The sequence below is a fragment of the Excalfactoria chinensis genome, chromosome 1 (assembly GCF_039878825.1).
Source record: "Excalfactoria chinensis isolate bCotChi1 chromosome 1, bCotChi1.hap2, whole genome shotgun sequence".
Taxonomy (NCBI): domain Eukaryota; kingdom Metazoa; phylum Chordata; class Aves; order Galliformes; family Phasianidae; genus Excalfactoria; species Excalfactoria chinensis.
This window is the reverse complement of record NC_092825.1, coordinates 56,681,294-56,696,262: the sequence shown is the minus strand read 5'-3', so window position 1 is coordinate 56,696,262 and position 14,969 is coordinate 56,681,294. Positions and strand designations below refer to the sequence as shown.

At 41.3% G+C, this 14,969-nt stretch overlaps 1 protein-coding gene across 1 annotated transcript in view; it reads right to left on the bottom strand.

Moving 5' to 3' along the window:
• Window positions 1-14,969, bottom strand: part of TMTC1 (transmembrane O-mannosyltransferase targeting cadherins 1) — a 141,662-nt gene that overhangs the window by 61,719 nt on the left and 64,974 nt on the right. Inside the window, exon 8 of the mRNA XM_072342570.1 lies at window positions 11,333-11,522. Coding sequence (XP_072198671.1) covers window positions 11,333-11,522 — 190 coding nt within the window. The remainder of the gene's footprint in view (window positions 1-11,332; window positions 11,523-14,969) is intronic.

The following is a 14,969-nucleotide window of genomic DNA, read 5'->3' as shown; positions in this document are numbered from 1 at the left end:
CTTCTCACAGCCATTAAGCATTATTTTTTTCTCACAATTTCTACTTACCCACTTGCATCACCAACCTTAGCATGTTTGGTTTGTGGCCTTTGAGCAACACATACCACCACATAAACATTAACAGTAACGGAGACCACTTAGAAGGAGAGGAAGGAAAAAATGCTTAGATGAACTTTCATCTAGATAAATCTGCTCAGATATGTTGTGAATGCCCCCTCCCTGGAAGCATTCAGCTTCTTTATTGATACATGACTTAAACGGCAACACAATTACCTGTGTCCATTGTCTACTGTTTCAGTATGTTTAAAAACACAGATAGTATGGCCTTCCTGAAGTCATAGCGGAACCTGAAATATCTTATTACCAAAGCTGAAGCAGATACCATTCCATTAAGCTGATGAGCAGAGATGCCCAGTAATGGTCATTTAGGCTTGTAATTACAACAGAAAATTGGATGGAAAAAATAAGGGAATAAAAATTATTACTCATCTCTAAATGCAAATTATCAGTCCTTCCACAAAACAAGCTCTGGACATATACTCCCATTTCTCTCCTGCCTCTTAAAACCACCTTCCTTTCCCACCTTGTCTGGCCTAATTATGGGGCCATATGCTGCCATCACTATACTCCGTGAGTCTGACAACAAATATCCACAGGCAAGAGAAGGTACGTTGGGCTAATGCATAGAATGTTCCCTGTGCCCAAGATGCACTCCCGCTTTAAAATGAACCTGCTATTAAATAATTCCTCAGTTGTTGTTTGTTAAATCAGTAATTGGGAGAGCAACCTCTAGTTAACCTCTCTAGGAAGGACACAGTGTTATCCAAGGCTGCAGTGCTGCAGATAAGCAAAGGAAACTTAATGCTGGAGAAAAACAAATAAAACCTGAACATCCAATGAGAGAAAGGAGAATGTGAGAATTAGCTAGACCAAAGGAGAAAATGTTATTGTGTACCTTTTCTCCCTGCACAACAAGTCACAGCTCTAGACTAATGCCAGCTCAGTCCCACTGGCAGGGCTAAAAGACAGGAGTCCAGTGCTACAAGCCAGCTTCATGGAGAGGCAGAGCTCTCTGTAGTAGCACTGATTTCTGAAACAAGACATACCTAGCACCCAGCAGCACCCTTGTGAAAGCATTTGGTCCAGGCAGAGGGTTTGTTAAGATATGGTTCTTGAAGGCCTTCAGGTTTAAGTGCATGGGACTCAGTGTTGTTTGGCTGCATTTCAACTTTCCCATCATAGGAATGTGAAGTCAACATTTTTACATCCTTTTAAGGAGCCTCTCTGTGTGTCAAAATTGGTACCCCAGCAAAAGTAACAGCGGTCACTACATATTTGAGGGGGTAAACAACATGAGTTGTCTTTGTTATTCTAAAACAAATGCACAAAACAAAAGAAATGAAATCCAGTGGTTCTGTGACTCCCATTCCTGTTACATTACTTACCATTCCTACCTCATATATCCTCCTGAGTGCACCATGCTACAAGGCCCCGTATAAGCTTTGGCTGGTTCTACACTGTGTGGTCATGTTCATGAGCCAGTGGGTCAAGATGCTGAGCTCATCCCATAGAGCTCAGTTTGGGGTTCTCTCCTCTACCTGGCCATTGATTTCTCCATAACATGTAAGCACACTGCCATGTCCCGCCAGGGAGGACTGGCCACACAGAGAACCGGGACTGGAACAGAAGGTGGGGCTGCAGGTCATCTGAAGCTCATCTGTGGCCATTAATTTGGAATTTATATTGGAGAAATAGTTGACTTAATGACATCCAGATCTTATTCCCCACTTCCCTAAACAGCTTGTAGTGACGTAGAAACGTAGTGCCTACTGATAGATCAGACGCTAAGCTAAACCAGCCCTTGCTCAAACTCAAGAACTGCCAGTTCTCCTCTCCCAGCCTTCATAGAATCATAGAATCATAGAATTACCCAGGTTGGAAAAGACCTCGAACTCCAACCACAGCCCTGTGAAGACTAGACATATGGCACCTGTTCCTGCACACCTGCTCACCTAGGCAGCACAGGGAAAACAGAAAAAAAGGACAGAAATGTGACCGTGACATGTTGAAGGGATCTCATGTAACACAAATGATAGCGTTAGAGAGCTGAAGCTAATGGCAAAAAGTCTTATATGATACTGTTTTCTCTATCAAAATTTACTCAGCAGATCCCCCTTTTATTCCCCCTTCTCTAAGAGGGGCTGAAGATTTACATTGAAGGAGACATGAGAGGCTGGGCGGCACAGGAATGCCAGAGACTGGTACTGTTAAGGCATTAGGAAGAGACAGCAGGAGGACCTTCAAGTGAACACAAGCCACAAGGAGATGTCCTACACATTTTGTTAAGGTAACAAAAACAACTTGTAGTGCTACATTTTTCACAGTGCTTTGTCAGGGAAAAAGAAAAAATAAGAAAAAATAAAAAATAAAATAAAATAAAATAAAAAAAAAAAAAACAGAAGAAAGGAAAAGAAATATCAGGACTTTTTATTTGGTTGCTGACTTACTGTATAAACACTCTGGTCATCTAAGCCACTTATGAGACAGCCAAGCTAAACATGGGACAGCGAGCATCTTACAAGTGCCCAGAGCAATAGTAAAAGCTTTTAAAGAGTGGCAGGCTATTTTGCCTTCCTTTTTTTCTTTAAAATGAAGCATCTAGGATTAAAATTACAGAACATTTCATTCATTTCATAGAGAGATATCTCCTTTCTTCTTAAGAACCATGCTTTCCCTTGTAAATATTAAACTTTTCTTCCTACCTATCAGAGAGTACCCTGGAAGAAAAAAAAAAATACCTTTGAATTAACCTTAACTTATTCCTTTCATTAAAGACAAAACAGCTTTACAACATAATAGCATTCCTTACAGCAGGTAGGTTGGTGAGGGTTTTCAGTTCCACACCTACCTGTAATTATGATGAGGCATTACTTACATTGTAACCACGATCAATAAAGAAGAATTTTTAAACCTGTTACTTTTCATACCCATATTGATGAACTGAACGCTGCCATGCCATTTCCCAAAGGGAAGAGAAAATACTATTACACTGTCTCACATAAAATAGCAAAGAATCACTCCCAGGTCAAAAGACATCAACACAGCAATAAATCTGAAAAATTGTTTCCTTGGCAATCGGGAGGAAAAGGAGGAAAGACTCAAGTTTACAACTGAAAGAGAGGCTCCATGGTATTACATGTAAGACATCACTGAGCTACAAATAAACATCTGCTGACTACTGCTAAATCATAAGCTTCTGCAAGCCATTGCCCACGAAGTACAAGTATAGGATGTACACAGATTATTTTGACATATCTGTTCAACCCGGGACTTGCATAAAGCCACCTGTAAATTTTCTATCTTTCCCATTAACAAAGCGCTGCCTGAAGTGCCAGATCCATTAAGTCTGACATCATGATGGTGAGGCACACATTCACATCTCCAGCACCTCCAAGAGATGAGGCACCACGGAGCAAAGCTACAAGGACAACCTTCCTCGTGGCTCAGGGAAGGTAGCAGCTGGGCAAACAACATCAAGTTCTGTTATAGCTTGAAGTGTTTCTGAAGGTGTTTATAAATGCTTGCCTGTTTGGTGACAGACAAATGGATTTAATGGGTCCTCCTCCATGTTTACTTTGAGAATTAAACAAGTAATTCTGCACCATGAAGATCTAATAGCTCCATGGAGTAAAGACTTCCTTCCCATCCAAAGCATAAATCACCCTCTTCCAGTGAGCTCGGGATGGTCTACTGCAGATGTGTTGTGCTTGGCAGTGCAAGTGCAGATAAGCTGGCATACAGGAAAATTGGTAGTTGCATGGTTGTGTAATAGTATTCAATGCTATTACGTATCTTCAAATGCTTAAAGGCTGGCAAGGTAAGCACTCCATCCAACAAGACAAGAGATTCAAAGAAACTCCAAGACTCTGTAAATCACAGGTAACAATTCTTCAGTTTACTCCCAAGTTAGTAGGAAGTGCTTAGTGCAGACCACACACAAACTTAATCCATCTGGTCCTTTTGGATCAACTGCTCACAAAGCCACAAGCAATTCTGCAGTGTGATACCTCGCCAGCCTGCATCAAGCACCAGCAGCATCTCACATGGCACAAGGTTAAGATTTGCAGACTTCTAGTCTTGCACTTTCCATGTAAATGGTATTAAAGATAAAAGGGACTGTGGTAGAAGAATATCAAATTCACTGCATATTTGTGAGCAAATGGTAAAAAGCAAACATAATAAGCTAATTGTGTGGTGAAGCACAGGATCAGAATGCTCAGAGATGTGGTGGATGCGTCATCCTTGATGGTAGTCAAGGTCAGGCTGGATGGGGCTCAGAACAATTTGATCTAGGTGTAGGTGTCCCTGTTCATTGGTGGGGAGTTGGACTGGATGGACGTTAAGGGTCCCTTCCAACTCAAACATGATTCTATGATTCTAATCAGGATTGAACCCTAGGGATTTACTCCTTCACAGGAAGAAATCTGTGTTGATGGAAAGCTAGTAGAACCAAGCACCAGGTGCTCCCCAGTCCCACACACTGCTGCAGATGCAGAGAGGTGATGGATGGCAGAGCTGAACCCTGTGCCATCAGTATGATCTCCTTTAGGTCAACAGCAAAAATCAGGATGGGATGCATAATCTATCTTCAGTGGCCAAAGAAGAGAGCACTAGAGAGCTGCAACTGCTTTCTGCACTGCTGCAAAAAGTTAGGTACATGAAAATACACAGAATGGTCTGAGCAAATACAAACATGTGGCAAGGCAAAGGGGAATGCCCAGCTTCAAAGTTAGCTCTGGCACCGAGCTTAATTTACTTGCTCCTACAAAAAGGGATGGTAATTTCTGTAATCACTACAATTTATCAGGAGTTGTATTCTTTCATCTCATCAGAAAAAAGCAACCAAACAGAAAAAAACAACAAGCATCTTCAGTAGTGCCAGCTGCTTGAATACCAGGCTTAGCAAATCACTGTCTTCCTAAAATAGCTTGATTTTCTTCAGTGATCATCTAGCTCTGGTAAAATCATACACAGTTACTACTGACTATAATCAAGCAAATTTTATACTTCACAGATAGTCTAAAGCCACAGAAACCTCCAGTGCCATTTTGACCACTCCTGTTGACTGCCTATTAACCACCTGACATGCTGGTTCCACCTCTGTCGTTTGGTGGCAGAACCAAAAAGTACTCTGCAGTTCAGCAGCCGCAGTACCTATACAGGAGATGGTGCACAGGCAAACAGAAACCAGTCAGAAACATATCCAAAGCCTCTGGAAGCATCACTGGCTCCCTAATCACGGATTAGTTGAAGAGAAATCCTTGTCGCATATCTCAGACTATCCTGATGAGACTGATGACTTTTGGTTTTCAGGAAGAAGCAAGTCCTGGTCTTTATCAGTACATAAAACAAAGCCTCTTTGTCAGGAATGCTGAAAGTACCTAAAAATTCCATTTACATCAGAGGAAACTGCGGATACTCAGCAGCCCTGGAAATTAGGCTCTCAGCTATGTAATAAAAGCAGAAAGTAGTCCTTTCCTCATCCCATAACCCACAGTAGGGCACAGAATTGTCTTCTATAGATATTTCACCTTTAGTATCCCAAAAAAACTATTTCCTTTTTCCCCATACACTTCAGCTACCCATCCATTCAGATGTATGTTTACAGTCTTTCTTAACCCAGACTGCTAAAACTCCCAGAAGAAATAAGCTCCCTAATCTGTGCAGCCCCTAGTTCCACTTCATGAGCTGATTTGAGCAGGATACAGGAGCATGCATCTTTAAAACAGAAGTGGAACATTCCAAAAGGAAATCGGAAAGTCAACAAATTGCTCTAGGAACTAGAAAAATGCTTTTGACCTTGTGGTTGTTTTTTTCCTCTCCCTTTTATTCTGTGACTGCAATCTGCTTCACTACATGGCAGAAAAGAAAATGGTGACATTCAAGCACACATACATTCCTTGTGATATCTACAAGCACAATCACTGGAAAATAAAATGCTTGTGGTGGGTTTGCCCTTGAGAGGTAATGCTGAACAAGAAGATCAAAATAAAATCACACAATAGTTTGGCTCCATAATGTTTAAACAGACCAACTAAGAGAGTGAGTGTTATAATCAGCCCCACCTATGTATTTCTTGGTCCTCATTGCACTCTCCCTTTCCTTCTCAACCCTGCTATTGTGCCACTCCAAAACCTTTCAGCTCTGAGCAGGCCTTGAAATACTAACTGAAACCAGAAGAAGAGAATGGTAGCAAACAATAAGACCATTTCTGAAAATACAGTAATTCATGCTAATAAGCTGAACACGGCAGAACTAATCACCCCTACACAAAGTATCTACCTAGCGCGACAAAGCCCTGCAGGAGTTAAGAGCTCTTTCAGTGAGATTCTGAGCATCTTCACGGTGAGCAAAATAAGAACTGCTTCAGCTATGGCTGTACTTACTCAGAGTACCCCACTCCAAACCTTTCATTTCAACCATCTACCAAGAAGAAAAATCTGATACAAAACCTATTTTGGCAGTTCCTGCATTTGTTTTTTTAACACAGGACGGCGATAACAAACTAACAAACGAAGGCTTCTTTTGCTCAGTTCGTTGGAGAGCACCCTGGAAGGCTTCTGTGTGCCTGCAGCCCTGCTGGGGCTCCATAGCTGATCTGCTCACAGCATCCCGCAGAGCAGAGGCAGCGCATGAGGCATACTGAGAGCCAGCACAGGGCTCGCCGCTTCCTGCAGCTCTCGCCAAGCACAGTCTTTCTGGCTTATTACTCTCTCCCTGAAGCAAACATTAACAAGAGAAGCAGCACAGAAAAACCACGCTGCTGAGGATTAAGAATATCAGTCCTGACCTTCTCTGTGTGGAAGGAATTCAAGTGGGCCCTCAGGAAAATGAAAGCAGGATTTATTTTAAATGGACCTTTTATGAAAATGACTGTGGTTTCCAACTCGTCAGATAGACTCAGTCAATAAATAGCCTTATTCACCTTGCAGTGTCTTTGAAGCAGGTATTGTTCTGGGAATGTTGTGGAATATGAATTTTGCAAGGCATACTTTCCAACTGTGCTGTTACTACTGCAGAATATTACAAAAGGCGATTGTTCCCCAGAAAGGTCCATAAGCTGTGATTTATTAATGAAATGCCAAATCTGGGAAATCAGGGAAAGGTCTCAGGAGTGCAGGGTAGAGTAAATAGCACGAGAGAATACCCATAATGAGCGCTCACAAAAGCAACAGAAACATGTACACGAGGAGAAGACACAAATGCCTTCTCCTCCCTGATGTTATCGAATGTTGACAGCTAAGAAATATAGTCTGCGAGAGGCCCAAGAATATGCTTAGAAGATATTCATACATATAAAGCTCTGGATAAATGATGATAGGATGTCAATTATGGCAAGAATTAAAGTCATAATAATTTGGTATAAAATGCCTTGTCTTGGCTAAGGAGCACTATGCAGAGAAATGTAGAGGCAGCATTACCTTAAATCTAAAATTATCTCTGAGTAAAAAATAACCAACTGTAGCATATAAAAGAGCAGAACAATAATATATATCTCAGTTGCGTGTAATGAATATAAACCGAAAATCAGCACAACTTCCTGTGCCATACATAGCAATGTCATTACACAGCAGCAAAGCACATTCTTTAGAATGATACGTTCCTACAGGATGCTAGAGGTTACTTTTTATTATTGATGTGAAACATAAGCAGCACTCCCTCCTAAGATATGAACAAACTGTTGCACATGACTGTTTTGCTGAACAAGAGGAAGGTGTGGTTGATCACCATAAGGTACCTTAGTAGTACTGGTCCAATGCAAGATGAGGACCAAACTGTATGAGGCAAATAAATTGCCCCAGACAGGTTGGGTACATTAGTCACTACTTTGAGTTAGTTTTCCAGATCACCTTGCTCAAAATTAGCCCATCAGACACACCTGAGTGTTCCCTCTTTCAGCCTTCCCTGTGGAGTGCCCCTGGTGGAGTGCTGGTACCATATGGAATGTACAATCCAATCCACTGTGTGCTCTGCACATACACTCACAGCCACAACAGGACAAACTGCATTTTAATCACACTGCTAATTAAGCAGCAACCTCAAAATGCCATGCACAGTGGCATTTCAAACATCTGAAGGGTTTTCCTTTCATGCTCATTGACTTATTATGGCATGTCAAAGAAATAATTGTCATCCTGACAATATGCCAAAAATTGTCCTCTCTAGTTCACTAGGTGCTCACCATTTCTTCCAGTATAGAAGGGCAGTGCTATGGGCCCCTGGTTATATTAGTGGCCATTTGATGCATTCCACAGATTATTCCTTTGGCTTTGCAACCAGCTTGCTTGGCGACCAGAACGAGACAGTGGTTCAACCATTTCGATGACTGTAGCTGGAAAACATACTAATTTGACCCAAAGCTGGAAACACACCAACTCCACTCATTTAGGCTGGGGTTGGCTTTGAAAATGAACAATAACCAAAATTCATCCTTTTTTTCCCAACTATTTCTCTGGGATGTGGGCATTTCCTGTAATGTCCCCTGCTTTATCACACTGGAGATGACATCAATGTCCTTTACTCACACAGGAGACTGCTGCAGCATGTCAAGAAGCAAGCTTTTGTTTTAGTCCATCAGGTTTGAATTTGAAGATTAATTGTCATGTGTGACAAGGACAACTACAGTAAGACAAGAGCCCAGCTCAGCACCTAAGCACTGAAACGCAGCAGGTCTTCCCTGGGGAACCCTTCCACAGGGGATCTCTTTCCATTCTCTTTGGCCAACATGCAAGAGATTAGCACTACGGACACGAAACAACCCAGTCAGTGAAAGCTGCATACAAAGAATTCAGAAAGCAATTTTTAAAGTGGCTTCTTCATTGTGTAAGAAGGAAATCAACAGTAAAAACACACAAGTAAAAGGGCAGAGGCTTCTCTCTCCAAACCGTGACAAACTGGATATCTGCCTTCCATTTCCGCTTTTCCTACATAAGAACTCCATCCAATCTAGAAACAGACATATACAAAGCCAAGCACTTATGGGTGGAAATCTTGCACTGTTTATTTCCCTTTTTGAGGTGTAACAACATTCACAAAGTGAAATGGAACAAGACAGCTCCATGCCTTAGATGTCCTTTATCAGCATCCCACATACATGCCAACAGGGTTATTACCCTAGTCACAAAAGTCAACAACAAATTAGCCCTGTTTAAAATTCAATGGCAACAAAAGGCAGAAATCCAATACATGCATTCCCTAATTACATTCCATGTAATATATTCTGAGAGTCTCCTGTGAACTTGTTTTGTGGATACACACACTACCTCTTGCCACTGGAAATTAATTCAGTGTTCACTGCACAAATGTCTTCAGTTTCAATAAAACCACCGCTAGCATTTCCATCCTCCATTCTACAGAAAGAGTTTGTGCCAATGAGAAAAAATACGAGGTTTTGTCTTCTCTTGCCCATGCACATCTACACACTCAAAGAAAAGATACATAAACTATTTCACTCTAAAACCATTCCTGAGAAAACTGCAAGCTACTAATTCCAGGTTGGACTTAACAGTGAAAAGGGAAAGAAAATGGCTGTTAAGACACTTCAATGAGTCTGCTCCAGAAAGAAAGACTTCTTACACTTTATAAAATGTTAAAAATCAACTGACACATCTCATGCTACCTACAATACACAAAACAGTCCAATGTGGTTCCATGTTCACAGCAGTTTTGCTGGGAAACTGGTAGTTGAGGCTGATGAGAGCAATTCGTTAAGAATATATTATTATTCTAGTTGTACTTGTATTACATACAAAAGTGGATTGCTTCAGATCCGATTCATTCCATGCCTGAGGTTTTCAACAGCAAACAGAAGAGAATCTACATCATGAATTTCAAGGTGTTCAGTAAGTAAATTCCCGAAGAGTTATATTCAGTTTGCTTAAGGAAAAGTTAACAGTGGTTAAAAGTTAAAGTTATCCTCACCAAAAAAAAGTTCTAGATTCAAATCAAACAGTGTTTTTTGTAAATCCATACAGAATTATTTTTAAATAAGTAAAAAAATTGATACAATCTGGACATTTAATGCACAACGTGTTTTGAAATACTCTGCTTTGCATTTTGACAGAAGGCACACAATTTAGCTACCCAAAGGAATCCTGCTGGATTACCATTTTACCCACATAAATGTCTTTCGATGATTCTGAAATACTTTTTCCCAGCAAACCAGCGGTATTAATCTTGCACACAATACCAATTCCAACAGCAGGTGAAGAAATAAAAAGCATCTGAAACTTCAAAGAATGTGGAATAAGTTTTTTCAGAAGTGTTCTGTACGTGGGTAATGAGAATTTTATCATTAACTTCCCTGGAAACAGGATTAAGTCTAATACAAACACTTCTGGGTATCTCTAGCAGTGAGTAATGAAAGAAGGAGGGATACAAGATGATGTACAACCTGCAGGTAGAAAAAGTGAATACCTAACAGAGTATTTTCCAGTATTTTCCATACAGCACCTGTCAGTGTATAATCCAAATTAATGACACTGCAGTCTCAAACCATTTGGTTCATTTTCTGTCTCTTATCAGGAGCACAGAAAAGACTGTTGGAGTAGACTGAAGCACATGTACAACCTGCATATCTTAGCATAATAAAGATATTAAAAACTTGTTACACCTCTGCTATTTTTTTTCCAAAAGAAACTTCCACAACAGAACCACACAAGGAATAGTTAGCAACTCCCTACACCATACAAAGACGCACTTCCATGCCAGTCCATATCTGATCTCTGGCGCTTCTTGAGCCCACTACACCCTCATTTTCATTTCTGTAATAAAATTAACAGTGGATCCGAAATGTTGGAATTCAAAGCTTGGCTTACCAACTAAATCATTTATACATTTTCCAGATCATTTCAAACTTCCTATATTCTATTACTTTGCTGATGGGGAACCTTCTCATCAAGATGTAACCAACATAGGCATTTTAAAAGCACAGCCAAGCTATTGGTACAATAATAGACTTCCTTTTCAAATGGCTCTGCAGATGACAGTCCCCAGTCCTGTTTGAAGCAAGTGGCAAAGAGCCTACAGACTGTGGGGCAGGCTGAAACTTCAGTGGGGTTTGGATCAGTCACTGAATGCAGGACTCTGGGCCAAGTTTAGTTCTCAAATCAAACCAATCAGAGACTGAGACATTCAACTAGACAGATGTGGTGTGTTTTTTCATCTCAGACAAATTTCTTTGGGAGGAAAATTGGTGCTTACTATTCCAGCTGAAGCTTAGGAAACAAAAGGTTTTAAACAAAATGTTGTATTGCATCTCCTTCTGAGCTACCTTGAATGCAGCTAGGCAGTGAAGGCTGAGTAACACCAGCACCAGCACCAGGAAGACAGTGGCCAAGTTCCTCACATCCCAGACAGACTCGACCAAAGGGATACTGCCAACTTGCCAGTCATAGCACAGGGTAATGGGTGCCAGCAGAAGCCACGCGTTGAAGGCCAGGAGGTATGAGTAAGTCAGAAACCTGCAAAAGAAAAAAGGTAACATAATGCATGGGATAACCACCAACACCACGAGATATTTTCCTCATACCAAAAACAGAGCTGAATTCATGCTGATTGAGAATTGGGTATTTACTGCTTACTAAAAGGAGTCAAATAAAATAACTATGCACACACGGGTAACACCATACCTCTCTGTTAATAAAGACGTGCTAAGATAAGTGGGAGGAACTTCAACAGATGATTCAGATAAATAATATGGGATATTCAACCAATCCCATCTGAGCTTATTAGGGCAGGGGACAGCCACAAAGAGAAGTAGGGAGACTTTTAAATTGCTGGGGAGGGGGTGGTAAATACTGAAAAGAAATTAATGAACAAACAAACAAATAAATAAATAGATCTTGCATGGGATTTCTTCCATCTGAACCTGCTTTGGCTGTTGTTATCACACCCAGTTGCCATGGTACTTCAGCAGGTTTATTAAAATGATAACAAAGGATCCCCAAGAGATGTAGAGCCACGCAAACAGAATTGCTTCATTTGCCACTTCTAAGGCTGCCTCTCTGGGGTAAAAATGCAGCCTTTCCAACAGCACTATACTGTATTTGCTGCAGAAGGGGAAAGATATTGAAGCAGAATGTGACCTCGGGGAACTGGGATGGAATTTCTCAGGTGGGTGCTGGGCCATGGCATGGGGATGGAACAGGCCTACATTTTTGCAGAAGCATTTTCAAATAAGCAGCAGCTAGGATACTAGTTTCCCTTCTCATCTAAGAAATGTACATCTCCAGCAGCACAGCAACCCAAAAGCAAGGAGGTTTCAATAGCTGGAATAAAGTTTAATTGTAAAAAGTGGAAAATGCTCATATCCATTTCCACCCAGATCTAAGTCCACGATTCTGATGGAAAATGACATACTCCTACATTTTTATAGTTTTCAACCACTCAGCACATTTCTCTTCCATTCCTTCATTTTCCTCCCCGAGGTAGTAAACAAGGAAAAAAGCGAGACAAAATTCATTTTCTCTCTTAACAGAACTAGCGATTAAAAGGATGGTTTCCATTGAAGAAAGCATCCCTCAAAAAAGCAATGTAATTCTACTCAAACTCTCCTTTAAATTCTAATGGTTCTAAAGGAACAAATATGTCCTTTTACTCATATATTTATTTATTTTAGTCCCCAAGCCAATCCTTTCTGGTCTGCATTACTGAGAAAGCCAGCAACTCAAAACCTGATGTAGCTTAATCACACTCTCAGAGAAGTTATACGTGGTGTGACCAAACCTCTACTTGGCTGGAAAATGCAGCAGGATTCTGCATCAACCTTAATAAAATGACAGTCCAGAAAATGCTGCCAATGTCTATTTGCAGCTACTTAAAAGCCAAACTAAGATCCAGTGCCTATCCATTTACATCAATCTGAATAACGCCACAGCATATAGTATTTTTACAAGTGTGTATTTTAGGATTTTCAGAAGCAATAAGTTAGGCTGCCATTTGATGCCTATGGAGAGGCAAGTTTTTGGTGTACGTGTTCTTTTATGCTCTGCATGTTAGCATTTTCAATAAGCATAATGATGGCCATGGAATTTGTTTAACAAGTCACAACACACACCATAATCTTCACTTGCTTTCTCAGACCACATTTCCAGACAGTGAGGTGGACTGAACTCTGGCTGAATGGCCAGATCAAGAAGATGGTGCTCAGTGGTGCAAAGTCTTGTTGGGGGCCAGTAACAAGCAGAGTGCCTCAATACTGGGCTCAGTCCCGTTTAAATTCTTCAGTAACTACCTGGACAGTAGGACAGAGTGCATTCTCAGTAAATCTGATGTTGACACAAAACTGACGGGAGTGGCAAACTCACCCAAAAGCCACACAGACATTCAGAAGGACCCCTTTGAAAAACAGCCCAGTGGAGGGCCATGAGGATTACAAAGAGCCTGGAGCACCTCTCCCATGAGGGGAGGCTGAGAGCTGGGACTATTCAGCCTGCAGGACAGGAGGCCAACAGGATCTCATCGGTGTCTATAAAAGATCTGAAGGCTGGGTGCAAAGATGACCAAGCCAGGTTGTTTTCAGTAGTGCCCAGAGCCAGGACAAGAGGCAGTGAGCACAAACTGGAGCACTGAAGGTTGCTCCCAATCAGCAGGCAGCACTTCTGTGTTGTGCAAGTGATGGAGCACTGACACAGGTTGCCCAGAGAGGTTGTAGAGTTTCCTCCCTAGAGATCTCCAGAGGTCACCTGGGTGTGAATGAGCTGAGGCAACTAGTTCTTCCTTGACTAAGGAGGAGTCTTGGATCACATAACCTCCAGAGATCCCTTCCCACCTCAGCCATTCTGTAATTCCAGGCAGGAAGAACTGAGAAGGTATTTTGGACCCTTGCAAACTACAGTATTTCACATAAAGGCAGACTAGTCACTCTTCTGTATCTTCACTGATAAGACAGAAGCTGATAACTTGTTATGCAGCACAGAAGAAATAAACAGTTTGCTGCCACAACAAATCGAGTCAGTTTAGCAGATTTTAAAAGGAATTCAGGGTAGCCGGATTAGTGAGTGTTAAAGCATTTCTGATGAAAGGTTAGGTCAAACTGCCATGGGAGATGGGAAGAAAGACTCCAGGACAAGCACTGACCAGGGTAGGTTTGTAACCAAATCTCTTTCCCTGTGCTTGCAGGATTTTCATCCTCCTCAGAAGTCATGTGCGCAGCTCACAGCCAGAGGCAGCTCCCAAAGGAGATGGACAACTGCCCTGTTCCATTACAGCAATAATTAGCATCTTAAATATGCTCTGCCAACAGCGGTGAACTATTTTAAAGCCTGTGACAGTCATTACTGTCTACGCACAGCCAACTGGTTCACATCTCCAGACATTCTACTGAGAAACCTTGGCTAGCTCTCTTGACTGCCAAGCCTGAATGCTCTCTCTGAACTTGTATGTGCCAAAAGCAGACATGGAAAGCAAGTCCCAAGAGGCTGCTAAGCGACTTCAGCATGACTTCTTAAGCTGCAAGAAAGCCTTGAGTAAAAAAGTCTGGATATGCTTTCAGCTTTGGTAACCCATCCTTGAACGTGATTGATGGCTGCATAAAATAAAGCTGTAGAAACGATCGCTATTCTAGGTACTAGAAATAGAAAAATAACAGGATACTAATAATAGATGCTGACAATTCTATGCTGCTTTTACTTACGGATCTCTAAAGCGCATGATATTTCTCTACATCCACTTGTCTATCCAATCGCAAGGCTAACTAGGGAGAAATCTAAATGCAGGAGAAATGTTTGAAGAACATTCTCTCTCCAAAGCTGAAACTGCAAAGAGATAATCGGGAAATTTTGAAGACTTGAAGATTCATGGGATGGTTTCAGAAGCTAATTACATTTCAGCTGCCTACCTGTGAATGGCAACAGAAATATTTCCTTTTAATTAGTTGACTAAGTGAATTACCTTCTAAATTAATGATC